The 24,072-nt window shown below is 33.8% G+C and overlaps 1 protein-coding gene across 2 annotated transcripts; it reads left to right on the top strand.

The window, feature by feature from the left end:
• Positions 1 to 472: 472 nt before the first annotated feature.
• LOC145667042 (BTB/POZ domain-containing protein 6-like) lies at positions 473 to 22,191 on the top strand. 2 transcript variants are annotated; one of them, XM_081734735.1, is made up of 6 exons: positions 473 to 622; positions 3,469 to 3,601; positions 10,224 to 10,357; positions 14,686 to 14,890; positions 18,584 to 19,590; positions 21,698 to 22,191. In XM_081734735.1, exons 2-6 carry the CDS (start codon positions 3,476 to 3,478, stop codon positions 21,714 to 21,716), a joined length of 1,491 nt encoding a protein of 496 aa, XP_081590861.1. In that variant the 5' UTR covers positions 473 to 622; positions 3,469 to 3,475; the 3' UTR covers positions 21,717 to 22,191. The 2 variants fall into 2 exon arrangements, with proteins under 2 accessions (XP_081590861.1, XP_081590862.1); XM_081734736.1 differs by lacking the exons at positions 473 to 622; positions 10,224 to 10,357 and having other exon boundaries at positions 3,504 to 3,601.
• Positions 22,192 to 24,072: the final 1,881 nt, after the last annotated feature.

Raw genomic sequence — 24,072 nt, 5'->3', positions numbered from 1 at the left:
GCCCTTACAAGAACCAAAAATGAAGGAACGTGATTAATTGGAAAGTTAACACGAAAACTTATAGGATTGGCTGAAGGCCTCAGTAAATAAGAAAATTAAATAAATAAAAATAAAAAAAGTACAACAATGACTATATATATGTCTGTTAAAAGAATTTAAACTTTTTTATAACAATGACTATATATATGACGGTTAAAGAATTTAAACTTTGTTATAACAACATTTATATATATGTCTGTATTTTCATTAATTTCGATAGTGTCTGAAGAAGGATATGCTAGATATCCGAAACAGTTACAAATTATAATTTAAAATAAAGTAAAGTTTTAAGCTTTGGTTAGTGTCTCTTTTGTTAAAACAATCCAGTGTTCGACCATACAGTTTTCAACTCAAGACTTTATATCAGGAATCATTAATCAAAATAGCAGGACATAGGCAAACTGGGATGAGATAAGATCTGTGCCTTAAATCTAAACTCCTCAAAAGAGGATGAAAAAAAGAATATTTACAATAGCAAATATAGTGAATTAAGAAGACTTTTTCTACCTTCACTAAAAACATACTTTTAGAATACTAGATTTAAAAGAACCATCATAGTTGGAGACTATTTATACATCATATCGTAAGTATTGGAAGTTAAAAAAAGACTAATTAAATATTATTCACAAATAGGAAGAAGAATCCAGAATTCAGGATTTGATTTATATTTAACAACAAATATTTGTTTCAAAAGTATACATATCTCAATTCCATGATATAGGCAGGCAACCATGGATGCAAGATCTGTGCCTTAAATGAAGAATCCTCGTAAGAGGAAACGAAATTTATTATACATACAGATAGCATGGTGTTGCTGGGGATTAGGGTTGCCACATGGCCTGTATTTTGTCGCAGAACGGTATTTTTATCAACTTCAACTATATATTTCAAGGTTTAAAATACAGTCAATCTGCTTTAAAGATTGTGAGAAGGTGCCGGTAATTTTATTTTTCAGAGTTGGCAACCCTACTGGGGATTACAACATATAGTTCCAGTACTAAACGGAATAAAAGTATACTATAGGTTTCAAGTTTAAGATTAACACAAATAGGTAATGGAGAAGTTAGGTTTAAGAGCGCTAATAGAAACTATTGATCATATATGAAACTTTTTCTCATTAATCACCCTTTATTGTGTTATTGAGCGACATAACGTTAGGCACTGATGAAGTTGAGGGGGCATCAGAAACATTGCTATGCAAAAAAAGCTGGATCGGGGAATAAGGTTAAGTACAGATTTGGAATATGGGTGCCTCGTTTTCTAAAATTTAGAGGTGAAATGTGTTAATTCGATAAAGAGATTAGGTAAATATAACATTCAGTTATGTATATGGTTAGGATAGACATAAAGAACATAATGCCGTTTACAGAAATTTAATATCTGAAGCTGTTCCGGATATATCAGAAAAATAGTTAAAATTGCTTTATTGCTTGAAATGGCGTATTTTTGGGAACTTTTTAAAACGGTTATTACCTTCGTTTGCTCTATAACATCTAAACAGTAGTTTTGGGCTGGTATAATTACGACAAGTTCCCAGAATTACATTTTTTTTTACCGATGTTATGAACTTTACCGTATCTTCAGAACAGAGGTATCAAATTTCAATAAACGGTATTATGATCTTTACACCTATTGAAAACCATCTCTTCGATTGGATGAAGACTTAAGTCATTTTTCCGAAAAAAAAGGACTTTTTAAAAAACGTAAAATGTTTAGTCCGTTGTACCTTTGTCCTGTTCATTCAAAATCCATCACTTCATTATTATTATGTTAGACACTTAAGTGCTTCAGGTGTGCATTGACCGCCCGTCTCACTTGTGTTGTTACTGCTTATTATGCTAACCGTTTAGCCATGAAGGGGCTCTAACTAACGTCTAATTGCCATTTTTCTTCGTTGACAATCAGGTTACTGTTCAAAGATGACTGTACACTCTTGCTCTTCTCTGCGGAGTATCCCTCATATGCTACCGTTTTCCTTTTTAAAGGATACTCGCCCAAGTGCTGAAGACAATTATTGAAGTCCTGCAAAGCCTGTAGAAGTAAACGATTTCCTTATCAGACTTTGACCCTATACTATTTACAGTCATTGAGCACTGACCCACCTTCTCCTCTGTTCTTTTTAAGTGTTTCAAACTTTTTCCTACAGTTGTCAAATATTTTGCTATCTTCGGCATTTCCGGCACAAATGTTCACATCCATTATGAAATGTTTCAAATTTTCTTTGTTTCACAGCTATTATTCGCGTTATTATATGGACTGAAACAACGGAGTGTCATAGAAACCTTGCATTTTTCTCGATTTCTTGTATTTTTCACACAAACACTAGTTTTTTACATTCAAAAAATTGCATACCATAAGTTTTCCAAACACTTGTACTCATAAAACATACAGTGCTCACTCAATAAAGGGTTCCTAAACATTTTTAAAATTATTAAATGAACTGGTAAGATTCATACTTAACAATGAAATACTGACCTTGTACTTCTTAAGCATTCGTTTTAATAATTTATTCGTGTATGTTTCGGTGACTCCTTAGTATCATTATCGTCATTGATATGTGATTGTTAAAGAATTGCTACATTGGGTCGCGGACTTGTATAATAGTTAATTTTTCAGTCCTTGAATAAAGAGAAAAAACGTGTATTTCATTAACAGCAGAAAAACAACGATGAATTTATTACTTCAATAAACCACTACTTGAATGGTTGATAAACTTCGGCGTTAAATTTCTCACATTACGTAACCTCTTGTTTACGTCTGTGGCTAAGTAATTCATGGATAAAAAAAAAAAAAAACTAGTTATTTTAATCATGTGCTCATAATATAATTGCTTATGTGGGCTCGAATTACCTAAATAACATATACTATGACAAATTACTCTCTGTTTTAACTTTTTAAATGTCCGTTATTCAATGGAATTACGTTGTTGTTTTTTTTTTTTAAATCGTTACCATTTTTCTTCAACTTCATTCTCAACTGTTAAATGTACATTCTAAAAATTTTCCTCTATAAGAAAGTTCTGGCATGTTCAGTTTTTTCCGTAAAAACTTAGTTGGTAAACACAGAAACTTAAAACTGGTTCCTTCATTCCCTCTGATCTTCTTCTTCTTCTTCTTCTTCTTCTTCTTCTTCTTATTATTATTATTATTATTATTATTATTATTATTATTATTATTATTATTATTATTATTATTATTTCTCTATTTAAATGATCGAGGGGTTAGCAGTGTTTCTAATACACGAAACATCCGAATATTCTACCCTATGACCTTCTCTTAGGCTTTTATGGAATCTGAAAGAAGTTCTCACAATCAAACATATGTTACCAATATATATTATATTCCTCATGTTAAATATGGATCGTACGTTTTGGTTAAGAGCCGCTGCACATCGAACGACATGACTAGATATTGTAATTTATTTCTTCAGGTCAACTATGAATACATCTGATGTGGACTGGCAGAACCAAAAGACGAAATGGCAGGAGAAACTAGAGTATATTATCACAACATCCTTGTTTGCAGATACACAATTTGTTGTGGGTGATGGAGTGCAAGAAAAGGTAGACTTTTGCTTCCGAAATTAATTTTAATGCAGTTATATTACCTATTTAATTACTTATTTATCAACACAACAGTCATATGCCCAATTAGTGTTGAAATATTATAATCCATTCTTCCATCATTTTTTTGTCAGTGCATTACAGGACATTGTACATATATCAATATCATCATGCTTATAATATAATTTGTTATAGAAATAACATATTCTCCAGACTGGTAACATCAACATTATGTTGGTCCTAGTCTTTTTGCAATAAAAGAGATCTGTATTATTGATTCTACTTCTAACTGAAGGAACATGAAGTGTAATGGAGATATAAAGTCTGAACAATCGAATTCATTTTGAACTATTTTTTGGAGGAATACCAGATTTCCAATATTACACCTTTGCTCTAATGAGTAAATGTTAAAATTGTCTATCAGTATACTATCACTTTAAGGTGAGAGATGAATTCCAGTTATTTTGTATACCAAATACCTTAGAAATTTTGAGTGAACTCTTTCAATTTGTTGGCGATATTTTTGTTGTGAGGGGTGCCAAATCACGACAGCATATTCCAACTTGATGTGTACATATAAATAATACATTTTCAAGAGTGTTTCGATATTTCTGAAGTTCTTAACCACTTCTAATTATGAATCCTAATCATTTAGACGCATCATGAGTAGCATTTTGATGTGTTTAATGAACGTTAATTTAGGGTCAAATGTTACACTTAGATCTTTAACTGAAATTAGGTCTTATTATAGAAGTATTACTATATAATCATATTGAAGGGTACTTTTGTTTCTGCTGAGTGATAATACTAGTTTGCAATAATCTCTAAGTCGTGTTGTAAATCAAGACAATTATGCACAGATTTTATCTTGGCGTAAATTTTGAGATCAGCGAGCAATAATTTTTCACTGTTGGGTATAGGATCTGGAAGGTCATTGATAAATAATAGAAATAGTAAAGGGCCTAGGTTGAAGCCTTGTGGAACTCCTGATAACGCAAAATACTCGTCTCATTTAAATTATTTGCACAACTGTGCTTACGTTCACTCGCATATAATGAAAAAAATGACGAGGGCTGAAGAAAAATTATAATGAATTAATTTGTTTAACAGTATTTTATGACTTACTCTGTGAAAAGCCTTCTCAAAGTCAATATATATTACGTCAACTTGGCATCTTTCATCTAACGAGTTAGCTATGAAGTCAGTGACTATTGCTAGATTAGTTGTTGTTGATTTGCGAGTAACAAAGCCATGTTGATAGATTGAAATTGCTGGTTTAACATGATCAATAATCTTTTTATATAACATCTATTCAGATACTTTCGCAGAAGTACATACAATTGATATGAGTCTAAAATTAATAACTTCACATTTATTATTAGATTTAGATATCGAGCAGACCAATGAGTATTTACATTTATCAGGGAAGAAGTTTTAATGGAAGGGCTGAAAGCAATCCATAAGGGATATTTAAATATATCAATACAGCATTTAATTATATACGAGGGTATCCCATCAGGTCCTACAGCTGTTTTATTTTAGTTTAAGTTTTTTTTTTTTTCAGTTTCAATTTCATGTAAGTAAATTTCACTAACACACATCGTTTTTAGGATTTCACTACCGATAATTGATAAGACGTTTGTCAGAGTCACTCTCGGGCTTGATGAAGATGGCACAAATACAGAGGCGAAGTATTGAGCAAAGGTATCAATTATTTCGTCATTACGATCGAGATGACGCCCTTCAAACTTCAATGTTTAGAGATGTTTAGTCCTTTTTTAACGTAGTTCCAAAACTCTTTATGATTATTGTTAATATTTTCTTCCGAATTTTGGATAAATGAATTATGTGCTGCTTTGATGTATTTCTTAATATCCTTACGCAATTCGTCAATTTTTTTATAGAAGTTCGATGAGATGGTAAGTTTATACTTGCTATGGTACTGCGCTTTTGCTTTGAGTTTTTGAATAATTTTCTTTGTGAACCAGCAAGGATAGTTATAACGTGAGCTCCTTTTTGGCGGAACACTCCTATCAAATATGTTATAGATAACATCATAAAAAGTTCTTACTAAATCATTAACGTTATCATACTCTTTCAAGCAATTCCAATCTGCCAACGAAAGTTCTTGATGCAACTTCAAAAAGTCAGCTTTTTTTAAGTTGTAACCGGAAATGTTACACTTAGATCTTTAACTGAAATTAGGTCTTATTATAGAATTATTACTATATAATCATGTAGAACTTTTACTGTATAATCATAGTGAACGACTGTTTTACTTTTACTGTCGACTGTCGTTTGATGTTTATTAACAGAGCTGGATGATGCATATCGTCTATAACTAAAGGATAAGATTCTCTACTGACTCGCACTTGTGACATATTTGACAAGGCTAAATCTAAGGTTCGATTAAATGTATTACTAACATTGTTTAATAATTCTAAATTATAATAAATCATAAAAGTATGTAATTTTTTTCATTTAAATGAACTGTTTTCAAAGTTAAAGTTACTGGAATTTATCTCTGACCAATTGAAGTCTCCAACCAGAAGAAACGAGCTACCTTGAAGACAGTTAATTTCAATTCGTGTAAATAATTCATCGTAACACTCAATGTTAGATTCAGGTAGGAAGTACATTACACAAAAAATATCCCCTACGCTTATTTTCACTAACAAAAAATTGTAATTGTTATCACCCCTATCTAATAAATACATCTTGTATTTGGTCAAAGCAGAGATAAGAACCCCCTTCCCTTTGATTTGCCAATTGTGATGGTATTGTGATCTTGTCTTACAACTGTGTACTTGTTATCAAATAGTTCAGAGTCATAATGTGACTCATTAATTCAAGTTTCTGTAATTGCAATCAAATCATAATTATTCGATAATATACCACAAAAGAAATCATTCACTTTACCACGTAAACTATGAGAATTTTGGGAACACTTTTAGAGTTTGTAAATGTCCAGTTCTTTTGAATGATTCCCTTGGATCAGCTGAAGACAACTTACTAGTTTTTTCGCTTCCATTCTTTGTATTGCCTTCAATATCGTGACCTCAAGTGGATCTATTCTTGGACACTTGGAAGCGTCTTGATGAGTTGGAGAGGGAGGGAACAGAAGATTCCTTTCCTCGTCGGAGTTGGGCTCCACCATGACTGACAGCCACCCCGAGGCAACAGATGTCCGGTTGGTATCTTAAAGAGTAACAGAGATATTCTCGTTCTGTTGATGGATTTCTGTTTCATTGCCTTCCAATTCTGAAACTGTATATCTTTTTCCGTCAATATATAAGTAATGGAACTGAATCCTCGTGTATTTACCCTGCTTACGAGCATCCATTAAATAAGGTTGGGTTTTTTTCACGTTCACTTCTCACTGCCTCAGAATAGGCCTGATCCACATATATCTTAGTACCACACAATTTAGATTTGTTTTTCAAAATATATTCCTTTTTTGTCACTAAGGAATTTACATATGATGGGTCTAGTTCTATTAGGACTTTTTCTTTCTACGCGATGCACACGCTACAACAGCTCGTTGTCAACTTCTATTTGAAATCTGTCTTGTAATACATCACACACTTTCTTCTCTGTTCTTCCTACGCGATGTATACGCTACAACAGCTCGTTGTCAACTTCTATTTGAAATCTGTGTCGTAATACATCACACACTTTCTTCTCTGTTCTTCCTACGCGATGCACACGCTGCAACAACTCGTTGCCAACTTCTATTTGAAATCTGTCTTGTAATACATCACACACTTTCTTCTCTGTTCTTCCTACGCGATGTACACGCTACAACAGCTCGTTGTCAACTTCTATTTGAAACCTGTCTCGTAATACATCACACACTTTCTTCTCTGTTCTTCCTACGCGATGTATACGCTACAACAGCTCGTTGTCAACTTCTATTTGAAATCTGTGTCGTAATACATCACACACTTTCTTCTCTGTTCTTCCTACGCGATGTACACGCTACAACAGCTCGTTGTCAACTTTTATTTGAAATCTGTGTCGTAATATATCACACACTTTCTTCTCTGTTCTTCCTACGCTATGTACACGCTACAACAGCTCGTTGTCAACTTCTATTTGAAATCTGTGTCGTAATATATCACACACTTTCTTCTCTGTTCTTCCTACGCTATGTACACGCTACAACAGCTCGTTGTCAACTTCTATTTGAAATCTGTGTCGTAATACATCACACACTTTCTTCTCTGTTCTTCCTACGCGATGTACACGCTACAACAGCTCGTTGTCAACTTCTATTTGAAATCTGTGTCGTAATATATCACACACTTTCTTCTCTGTTCTTCCTACGCTATGTACACGCTACAACAGCTCGTTGTCAACTTCTATTTGAAATCTGTGTCGTAATATATCACACACTTTCTTCTCTGTTCTTCCTACGCGATGTACACGCTACAACAACTCGTTGTCAACTTCTATTTGAAATCTGTCTCGTAAAACATCACACACTTGCTTCTCTGTTTTTTCCTACGCGATGCACACGCTGCAAGAGCTCGTTGTCAACTTCTATTTGAAATTTGTGTCGTAATACATTACACATTTTCTTCTCTGTTCTTCCTACGCGATGCACACGATGCAACAGCTCCTTGTTAATTTCTATTTGAAATCTATCTTGTAATACATCATACACTTTCTTCTCTGTAGTGTCCCAAATCTCGTTCTCATCCTCCTGAATTCCATAAAACACAAGATTTTGTTTCCGGGACCTATTTTCAAGGCCATCAGCTTTGAGCTCAAGGAATTTTACATATTGTTTTAAATCATGCACTTCACTTGATACTTTTACGAGTTCTATTTCACAGTGTTCACTAACCAGTAACTTTATCACAGTTTCACGCAACAGTCGAACTTCAGTCATTAATGTATCTCTCCTCCCGCAAAGAGATGTCAAGTTCTCTTTAATTTCTGCAATGTCGCTTCGCTGGGAATTCAAAGGATTAGGATGCTGTTCTACACCATCAATTATTAACAATACGCAAATCACAAGACCATATGCGAAAAACAGTGCCATCAGTATTGCGAATTGCCGCTGAGCACAATGATTTTCTTACTGTAACTCAGAATAATCCTATCCTGGCCCTATAGATTTCAAGGTTGACACCCATCACGGTTGAATGCACCACAGAGCAAAGAACAAACACGTCTGCCTGGCACTGTAAGCTATACAAAGTAAAATTAAGTGCACTTCTTTTTAGTTTAACTCCCAATGAGAAAGGATTAAAATTCAAATCTGTACAATAGTGGCTTTAGTGTTACAATGAATGAATTTTAAAATGTGGATGTTTGTAGTGTAACAGAAAGGTATTACACACAATGAATTCTGAATTTGGGTTGAACATGTAGGTATATTATTAGAAAGGAAAAGAAGGTTAGGTTGACATATTTTCATTTGTTATTGTTTGCCGTTAATTAAACAGTCAATAATTTAGAAAAAAATTATAGTCTTTTAGTTGATGGTTGCAAAAGAACTCGAAAGCTCATGGATGAGCTCGGAATGTAAGCTGAGGTCATAATGTTCGACGTGTGTTGACAGACGAAATAGCTGCTATTATGGATAGCGCCCATGCGACTGCCGATAGTGTTGTTTATGAACGCCTAAATTTACATTGTGTGCGTATGATGGGTCCTACGCCAGATGTTCATCGATTACGGAATGAATAAAGAATCTTAAACTGCGAAACCTCATGCAGTGTAATGCATAGGGAGATGATTTCATGAAACTAAATTGATTGATTGATTGATTGTGTTCAGCAGCTAGGCTGTTTGTGTACAAAGGAGAATCGGAAGCAGAATCGACGCGTGCAATGGGAACAGCTCACTTCTGTACTCGCCAAAGAACCTTTCTTCTCGTACGCAAATGTTTATTATGTTTTGGTAGTGTATAGCATACAGCATTACATGTACTGGCTTGGGAAGGTAAAAAAAAAATAGTACTGGAAGCTGAAGTGGCCACACATCATCTAGAATAGTAGTTCTCAAAGTGGGGTCAGCAGGAACTAGCTAAGATATCAGCGACGCCTAAAAATTGAAATGTGTTGTAATAAAATGGAACTTACAGCTGTTATGCAAGAGGTATTTTTTCAGTTACTTAAAACAAAGCAATTAGAAATTATATCTACGTTTGTAAATTTAAATGTTTTCCTAATTTATTAAGTTTCTGCCCTGTAAGTATGAAGAGTTGTAATGATAGTGTTAGCAGTGTAGCGGGGAGGGGGGGGGCATTTGATTAATCATAGAAATTCAGGGGAAATCAATACAAGACTTTCAGTATTACGACTGAAGTACCACATCAGAATATGTGTTTTACCATCGGTGTACCTTTGAACCATGCCGTCGACAATAACTCGATATATGTGCTCGAAATATAGATGAACATTTGAAGACAATTTTAGTCTCATAGGAATATTTCCAGGTTATTATTGTGATATGTTGGTACACGTTCCTTACATTAAATTAGCAATGAAATGGTACTTTGATGATAATAATAATAATAATAATAATAATAATAATAATAATAATAATAATAATAATAATAATAATATAATAAATTTAAAACTTATGTGGAATTGTATTTTATCTTTGGCAGGTTATTCCAGCCCATAGACTCATTTTGTCAATGGCCAGCCCAGTCTTTCAAGCCATGTTCTTTGGTTCCCTCCCAGAGACAGGTATAATACACGTAACAGACGTTGATCCTGCTGCATTTGAAAAACTAATTAGGTAAGATGCATAAGCATTGAGTAAGATTCGAAAATAAAGAAACATCCAGATGTCTTATGATATCTGTTTACTGCGTACTTTGATACGAAAACAAGGTATCAGCGACTCTCCTATTACATTGGTACATACAGAAAGGATAACTACATAACCTTGCTTGCCGGTAAGATTAAAAAGATGGCATAGGGAAGCGTCGAAAATACTCAAAGAAGAAGAAAAAATGAAATCTTGTTTAACGTCCCACGAAGGACTAGCGGAAACGGATGATCAAGGTAAATGAATGATGATGGAGTATTTGGTGGAATGAACATGTGGGAGGAAACAGGAATAGCCCTAGAAAACCCACAGACACGATGTCAAAGAAGAAATAATGGAGAAGTAACTAAAAGCTAAATAGTAATAACTTTAGCTTTTGCTGCATGGAAGTTCATGCGTTTTAAAGATAATAATAATAATAATAATAATAATAATAATAATAATAATAATAATAATAATAATAATAATAATAATAATAATAATAATAATAATAATAAAAACATCCTCCCTAATGTTCCAATTCCTAATGTAGAAATTGCTCCCTTCCCCCGTATCTGCATTTAGAGTGAGAATTTTCGAAAGCGCTGTAACGCGTTTTACCTTATTTTTTATGGGGAGTTTTAATGTTGAGTTTCATCTCTCTAAATTCAGAAATTCGTCAAGTACCATATTTGTGAGGGGGGAATATCTGAATCCGCTCTTTATCCTTTTTAGGTTAACGTTTTACAAAAAGTCCTTTCTTATTCCTTGTTTCAGGATAACCATCACCTCTTTCTCGCTTTGTTTATAAATGGATTTAAATGTAAAAAGGGGGAAGGAAAATGCTATGATAAAAAAAAGTTCACTTCTCCAAAATTTCATGTTCATAGCTATAGTAGTATAGCCTGGACATTAATGAGTGAGTCATTTCTCTTCTTTTATATGACAGTATAGATTAATGTCTTCCTCTTATGAAGATTATTTATGCACTATGTAAGCACTTAGATCTTCCTCTCTTGCATTTCGGGGGGCGCGGTGACTCAGTGGTAGAGCGTTCACCCTCAGTGCTTGGGGTCCTGGTTCAATCCCAGCACGCGCCGTGTGGTGGACAAACACCGTGCTTGTGGGTTTTCTCGGGGTTCTCCCGTTTCCTCCCACTTTCTTCATTCTACCATTTCATTTAACTTAAGGATTTCATTTCATTTTTCTCTTGCATTTCGGATATCTTGGTACTGATAATTTATTTAATGATAATGTTCGAGACGAAAAAACGTGTGTAAGTGTGGGGACCAACAACATATAAACAGTGGTGCTATTCTAATTTTTTAACAACCGGTTCTATAGATAGATAGATAGATATAGATATAGATATAAGAGAGAAATAGTAGATGGATAGGTAGATAGATATGATTCTTTTAGGACTCGCTTAGGATAGGATTCGCTTAAATCATATAAGATAGACAAAACCAAATTTTTTACTGGATACCACAAGTGACAAATAGCGACATATACAGCATCCTAATACAAGGTAGTGTGAAGAAATTATGTTGCACTGCGAATATATTGATAACGAAATGTCCAAGATAGATGGTTGTTAAAAAGTATTGGAAAGACCTTCATCCAGCAATGGATCGGTAATAGACGATAATGGTAGGTATGTGTTTCAAATATAAATAACCCTCACCATATCACTCATATAACCGCAGTTCTCATTCTTGGTATATTAGAAATAAAGCTTATTCCTTGTTCTGAGAGATCATACGTTTAACCCTATAGCTATAAGTATTTCTAAAAGCAAAGATAAAATAAAATGTACTGTTCCCCATCCCACCAATAACCTTCTGATATGTACAGAACAAAGCAAAGTTCTTTAAAATGGTCATTTGTTTTTAGCTGTGAAAAATTTGTATCCAACAAGCTCTCCCTTCCAGCTGTCTGCGTGTGTGGACGTGAGTTTATGACTTGGTATAACAAACAGTTCTGCAAACTCGAAATATTTTAACAATCGATTGTAACGAACCGGTGCAAACCAGCTGAACAGTACCACTGCATATAAATGCATAATGCTAATGAATTACGTGAGTGCTCTTGTAGTAATAGGTAGTCTAAAAAGTAGTGAGTTTTTGCGCACAAGATGGCGATAGTCTCTCAAATATCAGGATATGAGTCGCAGCGGATCAGGCCTAACATCATACGATGGCTGGCAGTGAATTATTTTACTGACTGAACTACAAAAATTATTTTCTAAACAACACTGTACACGCTGGATTATATCAATCTGTTTGTCAATAATGGGGTGATCGTTACTGACTGGGAAGACTAAAAGAAACATAGTAACTGGGATTTAGAAGAACATTTTAGAGATGTTAATGGTCAGATTTTAGCAATCTTTGGCTTATCTAAATACCTAGGCACAGTTACACCCTCTTTGATACGGCATTGGGCAAGTTGGTATATTGTGCTCGCGTTTTTTTTTTTTTTTTTTTTTCGGGTGGATTCGGGCATTTATTGTTCTTCACCGCCAGGTAGCATTACGGCGCTCTCCACGTTTAGTTCCTTCAGTGTTTCTCTTGACTGTGAGTTTTCATTTCAGTACAGTGTTTCCTGTTTTCTAGCGGGTTACATTCACGTTTGAATGTTTGCATACAGTGTACTGTACTCTAAAATGTTTTTTGAAGGCAACCACGAGTTCGTCAACTATCAATAAAATGTAATAAGCGTAGCCATGTGATTTGAGTCAGTATACAACAAAAACTAGAGATAATTAATCGTCTTGAAAACAGCGTAAACAGAAACATCATACTGGTTGATGTCAGTATTGGTTTGTCGACAATTTATGCGGTGGCTCAGTGGTAGAGCGCTTATTGCTTGTGCATGGGGTCCCTGGTTCGATCTCCGGCCAAGTGAGTTTGTGGTGGACAACATCGTGTACGTAGGTTTTCTTAGGTACTCCTGTTTCCTCCCTTATTATCATTCCACCAATTCTTCCATCATGATTCACTTACCTTGGTCATACACCTCCCTTAGCCCAAAGGACATAATCATAGGACGTTAAACTGACAGATTTTCGACAATTTATGCTTTAAAAAATTACGAAATACTTTATATTATAGGATATTTATATTGTTTGCATTTATATCCAGAGTGAGTTATTTTTGATGTTCTCGTTAAAACTTGTCAATATATTGTAAAGTGTAAAGATATAGATTATAAACGGCCTACTGTGCTTATAAAGACAACAATAAGTAAGTCAAAATAATTAGAAAAATGTCAATACATATTGAAAAGAAAAAAAAACAACCTTACGAATCCTTTTACGCATATTCAGGATGGTAAGAAACTGTTTGAACAGACTTCGGGAGTTGATTCCCGACACCAAAACCAGCAAAAAAGTCCTCTGGAACTTTGGTCACTGAGGGATAGTTTCGGCGATATAAGATGCCGAAAGCGTGTGAAAATGAATTTCAGGGGGCTGTAATTCAAAAACAACGCAACATAGAGATTGCAGTTTAGAATATGACAATCGAAATCACACCTGTTCGATTGAAAAATGTATGTTTCAAACCGCCACAAGATGTGTGCGAGGGATTTTCCAAAGAAATGTAGGGATTCCCTATAACCTGGCAAGTATCACTCATTTCTGTGTCGGGAATCAGCTCCCGAAGTTTGCTCAAATAGTTTCTTACCATCCTGTATATAGGATTAAAAATCCAACGTTAAATTTAGATAAAGGAATTTCGACAAGAATTGAGATGGTATTTTTAGGAGTTTTATTCAAAGAAATACGAATCCCATCAATAATAATGTCAACAAGTAACTCGATTTTCCGGACAAGTTCAGAACCTGCATGCAGCAGTATTTTATTTGATTCTTACACACTTACAAGATGGATAAATTTTAATAGTCTTTTTTTTCTTTTCTTTTTTATATTTAGCTGCTACGTTATTGGATTTTTTTTGTGTATAATAATTATTTTTTTTTTCAAATTTTTATTAGCAAGATAATTAAAAAATATCACCACGATGTAACTGCAGTGAGTTTCTTTAGTTTCCAATGTGTTGTGACAGGAGAACTAAATTGAACTTCATAGAAATTTTAAAAGCACAGATTTCTTTCAATTAAAAACGTGGATGAAAAAAGTAGTAGGTTGTAGGTGCGCTACGAGAATGGCACCAATATTAAGTTTCATCGGTGTACGTTCTTTGTAATAAATATATGCCAGACGTTTTGTGTATTACATCTTATATATATATATATATATATATATATATATATATATATATATATATATATATATATCTTTTTATCTAATATAGCTGGATTTATAAATCAGAGTTGAAAATAGAAAGTATGGAAGAAGCTTGTAACATGATTTTTGCAGCCAAGAAATATCTGATCCAGCAATTGATAGACGACTGTAAAAACTACATCAGAGGAAATCTAAATCCTGTCAACGCCATCCAGGTGTACGAAATTAGTGACCTCATCGATGAGCAGTCACTCCGAGCATTAGCTATGAAGGTACTTATTAACTGTATCTAGGAATCTATTACATAACGTGCTTTTGAACAAGATGGATTTTTCACTAACGTTATTTTTATTACTATATTTATTTGAGGAATTTATCTTCAAAAGGGAACATTTCCATCTCTAGTTTTATTATTATTATTATTATTATTATTATTATTATTATTATTATTATTATTATTATTATTATTATTATTATTATTATTGGCCTTGATTGGTTTCTAAATCTATGGGATGAACTCTGTCGGATTAGGCTTTAGGGTTTGTGTAAACGAGAAGGTTTTAGTAGAAATTGCAATGTAAAGTTAGTTGCATCTATTCAAAAAAAAAAAAAAAAAAAAAAAAAAAAAAAAGGAATACATCTACCTCGTTCTTTCATTTCTACTGTAAAATTGGCAGTTGTGGAGCATTTCATTCCAAAGATCGAGAAACCGCTAAAGGTCAGTTTCGCGAAGAAAGAAAGAAAGAAAGAAATTAAAAAATGGAGATGGAAATGTTCCCTTTTTCGAAAATTGTATTGTTTGTATAGTCATGACGGCAAATTTTAAGAAGTTGGTAGGAATATATTACAAATTGATTGGAAAATATGACACAAACATTCGGTTGGCATAATTCCAAAATACCAGGACAAAGTATAGGGACCTTAACTGTGTAGATTATTTTTTTTTAAGAATAAATGTACAGAAGGATGGCTTATTTATATTGATATACTCTTCTACCTTTTCAAATAATGGATAAAAAACGCTTAATTTTTGTACCGCAGCAGGGGGACATCGTTTGCCATACCCTGTGATACCACAAGGTTGTGTTTTTCCAAATGGCACTACGTCAAATTACTACATATTTCAAATCTCAATATAAAACAAAAATTTACAGTACCACTCTTGCCATAAAGTACTGCAAACTAAGGAGGCTACAGTGTCACAAACATCAGAAACAACCAAATTTTAGAGGGTTTCACAGCAGTGTTAACGCAAGTAACACGTACAGGGTAATGCACATCCAAAATATCTTAATGTCGAACACTACGGTCATCATATGATATATTTCGAACAAATAGAAGCAAAGCTACAAGAATTTGAAAATTTTGACTTTTTTCAAAGGACTTTATTTTGAAAAAGTCGTTATATAAATATCACATTCAATTACGTTCATAGTTTCTAATAGGCATAATGATCATAATGCCGTTTACAGGAATTTGTATTTATAAACTATTTGGGAGATACGAAGAAAAGGTAAAATTGGGTATATTTCTTAAAATGACGTATTTGAGGGAACTTTTAAAAACAATTTTTGATTTACTTTGCTTCTGTAACATTACAATACTTTTTGATGGGTTCAATTACAAGTTCTCGGACTTACATAATTTTAAGCAGTGTTGGGAAGTTATCATTATTTACCATACCTCTACAACAGTTTGAGATATCAAGTTTCTGTAAACGGCATTGTGATTCTCACATCTATTGAAAACTATCTATGCAAATTGGATGAGGTATTTACCTTGAAAATCTGAGAGTATCAGAATAGTTAATTATATTTTTTGGCAATAGTTGTAATAGGTAAGATAAAGTTATGGTAGTAAGGTCTTCATAATCCTTTGGTTTGTTTGTAGAACTTTTCTTAGTCTTTTAAAAGCTGCTTTCTAAAGATGTAAGTTTTCCTTTTTTTAAGTTTACCGTTACTATATATAATAGTATTTTTCATCATTATATTTGAGTTGATATACCGGGTGCCCCAGAGTTCTTTCCCTGATTACAATCGCTCATAAGGCATGAAATATGACAGATAGACAAAAACTTTTATCTTGAATTGCATGTAACATATTCAAGTTTTTGTGTACATATTTACTGTTATTTTGTTTGTTACGGAGCCCAGTGATGTAAAAACGGCGGAATCGGGCACCATTTGCAGAAACATGTAATCAATGTACTCAGGAAAAAGCCCAATGTGGTTTCTGGTATCACGAGACACAGTCAGCAAAAACAGAGACGATTCCAGACGGCATATCATAGACAGCCACCAGATGTTAAAAGCATCAAGATGTGATATGCTAAGTTTAAGGAAACAGGCAGCGTCAGTGATCTCCCTAGAGCAAGCAAACCTGGACAGTGCGCAGACAATTCATGCAGTGAGAATCGCCTTCGTGAGAAGTGCAGTCCCTACTACCAACAGATTACAGTACTCTGAGATTGAGGAAGATGTTGTTTATCTGAAACGTGTCCTTTTCTCAGATGAAGAGAAGCTGTGGCGCGGTATTATGCACAATAAAATCATAGGATATTTTTTCTTCAGTGAAAAGACGAGCACAGCCAACCTTATCTTGATATGTTGCAGTTATTTGTTTGGGCACAAATTCAGGACATTCCGGACTTAATTTTCCAACAGGATGATTCGCCACCTCCTTGGGGATTAGATGTCTGTACCTGTTTGGATACAACATTTTTGGGATGATGGATCAGGCGTGATGGTCACATAAATTGACCTGTGCGATCACCGGACATAATACCACTGGATTTCATCCTTTGAGGTTATGTCAAGAACCAAGTTTATCAAAGACTAGTGAACGACTTAGCAGTATTACGGCGCAGAATTACTGAAGTTATAATATCCATCCCTCACGTAATGTTGACCAACATATAAAGTTCATTCAACGAATCTTCTGATCCTGATGTAAACATTACAGAATGGTATTACTCCGCCAGTCATCGGATGATTGGCTATCGGTCAGCGCTTCTTTCGAGAAGCACGTGCTTGTACCCTGTCGGCGTTTTACATATTCCTCGCACGCAGCCATACTGTAAACCGTGATTCGCGCGTAAGGTGAGTCAAAGCCACTTTCTAGGCATGCTCATTCTCTTTTATGGCATTAATTCAATTTAGTTCTTAGACACCGTGTTGTTTCTGTTATATAACTATAAGGAAATTGCATTTCTGGTAATGAGCCTTACAAGCAACAAAAACATTAAAAAACAGCTTATTTGACAATGGGCTATTTTCTTCTGCCGCATGGATGTTCCAAGGCTCTTGAACCAATAAAGTGAAGCAATTACCACGTGTATCTGTTTACATGAGGTACTGAACGTTCCTTGAATAAACTATAGGTGAATATTACCTGGGTATCCTTCGAGCAACAAAAGGCTTACACGTAGAAATATATTAATTGTGTTCACAAAAACTTGAATATGTTACATGCAATTCACGATAAAAAGTATTTGTCTACATGTCGTATTTTATGCCGTGGGAGTGTTTGCAATCAGGGAAAGAGTACTGGGACACCCTGTATGATACGATGAATTAAATGAGATGAATTGAACAATAACTATGTAAAATTACTAGAAAATTACACAGCATTAAACTTACACGACCCTTTACGCCATCTTGTAGCCTTGAATCTCCGAAGATCACAATTCATATACATCTTCATAAACTTCAAAATATCTGAACACCTATTCATCGGTTCGACTCTTTCAATTCTTAATGTACCATTCAGGGAACAGTTTTCTCCCACTACTGAACCTGCAATATTTGTTGTTTCCATATAGTTTGTATTTGAAACTGTGGTACATGTAGTCCCATTAAGCATTTTATTAACATTGATAACAGTCTAATTAGAAAAATAATGTTTTCATTCCTTTGTCCTGAGATTTACTGATTACAGTATTTATAATCTTTTTCTCACTATTTCAGTACATGCAAGTCGGAGCTCAGCTGATTATAGATAACCAGAGTTTTATGGCTATGAAACGTGAAACTCTGTCAGCATTTCTAGATCAAGATGATTTAAATATAAAACGGGAAGTAGACCTCTGCATGGCTGTTATCAAATGGGCTGATAGACAGTGTGTAATGCAGAATGAGTGTACACCAGAGAACAAACAAAATGAAATCAGTCGGCGAAGAGTTTTAGGAGATGAAATAGTTAACAAAATCAGATTTCTTGTTTTCTCTCAGGATGAGTTTGCTGAAGCTGTTGGTGACTCCGATCTGTTAACTGCTGAAGAAAAGTTAAATGTTTACAATTGTCTAATACGACCAAAAAAGCACACACCTTGTAACGTCATTAACAAATCTAAAATGGTCCGTATATGTCCTACTAGAACAATAAATTGGTTACCAAATCTTCAAAACAGTTTCTGGTTTGGAGCTATGGGATCATTTCCAAATTATCAATTTCTTGTCAGACTTTATGGTATCCATGACAATGAAGCAAATGATAGAAGAATTCATTCATTAGAATTTGTAGTGAAAAACAACATCATGTTGCATGGGATGTTACTTGCTTCCAGCAAAGAAACCAATGAAGAATGCATTTTCTCTATTCAGGTTCTTCCATCAGGAGAGGTACTAACTCCTAATCATATTTCTCGGAATACTCGAATCACAGTAGAACTGAAAAGGAAGTGTAAAGGTAATATTGAGCAAGTTGTGCATCCATATTCCGTACCATTAAAAAAATGTGAAAATCAAGGTATACCACCCGAAGGATTTGTTTGTAGTCAAAATTCCGATGTTAATTTCAAGGTAGTAATTCCTAAGCCCATTTTCCTGTCAGTTGGTGCGAATTATATCTTACAAATTACAGCAGGTTTGAAACTCAAACGCTTTCCTGTAACGCGTCAACCATGCGAAGAACTGTTCACAATTGTTAGTCAGGAAATACCAGGTGTTGCTGGATTCATTATCTCCGAATTTAAGTAAGTATTACTTGTGCAATAGCAGAAAAGCACAAGCTCTTAATGGTGTGTGATGAGCTTATACCTTGTATTTTCAAGTTGTTCTAGTGTAACTTAATTTCGAACGATGAAAGTACATTTACAGATCTAAAGAATTCGCGTATATATATATATATATATATATATATATATATATATATATATATATATATATATATATATATATATATATATATATATATATATATATATAAACTACATTTAATAATGTATCAATAGAATTAAGTGTTTTTGTTGATTAACTGAAAAAGACGTTTAGAAACTACTAAACACTTCATACGAGAGTATATTAATAAAGTATTTTCGTATATATGCTAAGCGTGGGAGACAAACTACTCTGGAGGCTAATCAGAATTTTGCTCTGCGAGGAGACGAGACAATCTGTGATGTTGATTCACGAGGATTCAAATAAACTTTTTTTTTATTTTCTTAACTATTAATTTTAAATAGATATAAGTGTTGTAAAATGCAGTAAGCTATGAATATTATTAATACATAGTAACGTTAATTTAGGAGAAAATCTAAACCAGTTGGTTTTAAATGGTTGTGATACTGACAGTAATATCTAATTCTGTCCATATTATAACCTGTGAAAACTCTTAACTTGCAAACTGACGATACCGATAGATAAATAATTAAATATAACCATTTTGTTTTATTGTCGTGGTATTGTAAGTTGTACACAGAGGACCAAATATTATTTTACTATTAATATTATTAAGTAAATTTGTGTAAAATGTTGCAATTATAGCAGACAGTCGTAAAATGAGGTTATGTTCTTATATTTGTTTGAAGAGAAAAACTGTGAATTTCTTGAAAGAAAAGTATGAGAACTTTTAGCTCCTAAAGTCTCTCAGGTAAACTGTAATATATTAAAACTCTCGTTTTCCAGATGGAGTTACCTCGAAAAGGATAAAAGTTATATTTAACTCTCACTTTGTTTTGTTTTACAAATGTCTGTTAATATTTTTTATAGTTTATATCTTGTTACAATATTTTGTTTTGAATAAATTTTGTGTGCTGATTTACTGAAATGCAGTTCAAACTAACATACCTATCTTAATATTGGTATTGCTGCATTGGCTGTAGTGTGTCCAATTGATTTGTCTTTATTTAAATATGAATCAGGGAAGGTTGGTCTCTGTAACAAGTGGCATACAAAAGGTTACAAATAAATAAATAAATACATACAAATAAAAACAAGTATTATAAATAGGATATATATAATATAATAAAGAAAGAGACAAAGTTATCAAACGCAAAAGTATAAATTCAAACAGAAGTATAACTCAAATATAAATTAGTAAGATACAAGCAAAAATGCTAATAGTCACGGCAAAATACAGTGAATACTCTATTCGCATGTGTTTAATTTTTAACAAAAGATTTGTGTTTTACATTTCTTAATCTTTTTAACCATTTTTTGCCTTTCTACATTCTCCTTCATGTTTTTAAATCCTCTTTGAATTTTAAGTAAGCTGAAACTGGAAAAAAGGTTCTTCCGAAAATGCGCTTCTTACATGTAGAACAAACTGTTGTATTTTTTGCGGTGAGCATTTGTCTTTGTATTGGTTTCTTATAAAATATCATCACGGCTCGCAATATTGTGATATCAGGTATAAATTCTTCTGAGGTTACCCTCAATTGCCATCCCCTAACCTGAACTTCCGAAATGTGATAAATTGAAACGTTTTTGCGTAGAAACTTTATGTATTACAGGAAATATATAGTCGTATCAATATACTTCATAGAAGTTTAATATGCATTCACATAACTGACGTGATATCTGATTTTTCAAATCTTTCCCTGAGGGAGAGTCTTACATTCAGCACTGATAAATGGTGAACATTTAATCATACTACGGATAATTCAATGTGTCTACAGGTCAAGAAAGTCAAGAAATCGAATAGTAGGTCAAGAATGTCAAGAAAAGTTAAGAAATGACACGGTAGGTCAAGAATTTGTGTTTTATATCGCAGTAATTATATACAGCTACGTGCCGATACACAGCTGCAGTGATGATGTAACTGAGATACTGAGGGATATTAATTTTTTTTTTTTTTCGCAGGAATGAAAATCAATGTTAATAATGGAATGTTTACTGGCCTGGAACTAGCCTGGAACTTACTTTTGGGCCTGGAAATAACTTGAAATAGAAAGAGGAATATGGATTTCTTAAAGTTATTGTAAAAATATTGTTTTTAAATTGTTTTTGTTTACTTTTGAAGTATACAGTCTAAACAATTAAAAAGAAATGGTAAAGATTTAACAGACTTTTCTTTTATTCGGGTGTGGTAACATTCTCGTCATAAATTATGCCTGGTAAATGTTCGTTCCAAGAACACTGGTTAAGTGAAGACGAAAAAGATTGGAAAGTTTGGCTGCGACTAGTAGAGGGTGACAAATTCAAAACTTTTTGTAATGTGTGTAAAACTAAATACAATGTATCATACAGTGGTTCAGGATCAATAAGATCCCATGAAATAGGAAAAGAACATTCAAAACTCGTTGGTGCTCTCATTAGTGGCAGACTGTCTCAGCTGAACTTCAGTAATGCTGCTCCAGTACCACCAGTACAGCAAAATGCTTGTGAATCAGCTCCATCAGTGCAACAAACTGCTTTTGAATCATCTCCACCAGTGCAACAAACTCCTTGTTTATCAATTCCACCAGTTGAAGCAAGCTGCCTCTACATTATCTTCATGTGCTTTACTTCCATTTGTACAAAAAAACTGTGAGTGTACCATCTGCCTTACCTTCGTACTTTGAAGAACGTCTCAAAACACAATTCATGAACATACGTCTCATAACACACTAAGTAATGTGTCAAAACCTGAGATTTTGTGGACTCTAAATAAAGTAACGAGCCATTATTCAAGCAGAAATAGTGGTAATACAACTGACTTGTTTGCACTTACGTTATGATAGCATAATTGCAAAAAAATTTAAGATGCACAAAGATAAAGTTTCGTATGTCGTTACGATATTATTCTTGCCTCGAGAAAAAAAAAAACTATATACAGGGTGTTTGACAATACATATTTGTAGAAGACCATATATCGTTTAGTTTAGATTTAAAAAAAATGAAAAAAAAATGCAAAACTAAAGATAAGTTCTCTACTTATCAGTGAAAAATACACATTTTTAGAAGAGATACAAGTTTGGTCCATTTTTCCAGAATAAGCTTGTTTGTGAAGTAAAGAATAAAAACTTTTTTGCAGTTTCCTTTGATGAGAGCTTAAATAAAGTAGCTCAAAGATATCAGATAGATGTTGTTATTAGGTTTTGGGATGACCAATCAAACACAGTGTTAAGTAGGTACTTGACGTCACAATTTCCTTGTCGTGCTAGAACAAATGAACTTGGTGGATAGTTTCACCAGGGGTATTTCAAAACTGGGGTTGTCATTTGAAAGTGTTATGCAAGTTACAATGGACGGCCCCAATGTGAACGTAAAATGTTTGCGTGATTTGAAGGAACGCCTCAAAATTGAAGCAGAAGATTCAGACCAGCCAGAAATTTTTGACGTGTGAACATAAAGCATACAAAACTGCTCATAACAAGATTGGGTGATCACTTCATGAGTTTCTTCGTTCTTTTATTTATCTGTTCAATGATTATCCTTCTAGACGAGCAGATTACACACACTTTTCTGGTTCTTAAGATTTCCTTTAAAGTTTTGTGCAATCAGGTAGTTGAAAAACTCGAATCATTAAGAGAGCCTTAGAAATGATCACGCCTCGTAGGAAATATGTAAGTGGTTCCCCCCCCCCCAAAAAAAAAGCCTCCTCAAAGTAAGAACTTTGAAAAGGTACAATAATTTCTGCCGGACCAGCTTCTAGTTGCAAAGCTTGAGTTGGAGTCTTTTCTTGCCGCATTTCAATCTAATGATTCACTTCTGCCATTCATGTACAGGGAACTGTATAGTCTGCTGTACAGTATTGCAACCATATTCATTCGTAAAAATGTAATGCATGGAATAAACAACGCCAGAAAGCTCACTACCATTGACTTGACAGATTCGTCCAATATCAAGATGGCTCAGGATGTAGATGTTGGTTTTGGTGCTTCTGCTACTTGCAAAGGTTTAAAGGATCTGGAGATACTGTCATTTAGGAACCAGCGCAGAGAAGTTTTGATCACTCTGTACAAGAAACTGGTTGAAAAGTGTGCATTGGGCAGCAGAGATGTTAAAGGGGCCTCTTGTCTTTCACCAGATGTAATGGTGAATAACTCATTATGAGTGTCTTATATAACCCTTGCTTTTGAATAGTTTGTGTATAAAAAGCATTTATCTCCATTGATGGCTGATTGTGTGAAATAGGACTACCTTCAGCTTTGCGATTCCACGTGTTTTAAGGAAGCAGTTAAATAATTTGATTGGAAGACAGACAAACTAGATGTGTTTCTAACGTTCTCCGTGACATAGGTATGAATAATGTT

This window comes from Thermobia domestica, chromosome 12 (assembly GCF_964235325.1).
Source record: "Thermobia domestica chromosome 12, izTheDome1.hap1.1, whole genome shotgun sequence".
Lineage (NCBI taxonomy): Eukaryota > Metazoa > Arthropoda > Insecta > Zygentoma > Lepismatidae > Thermobia > Thermobia domestica.
The sequence above is the reverse complement of the archived record's forward strand: the minus strand, read 5'-3'. Positions and strand labels throughout refer to the sequence as shown.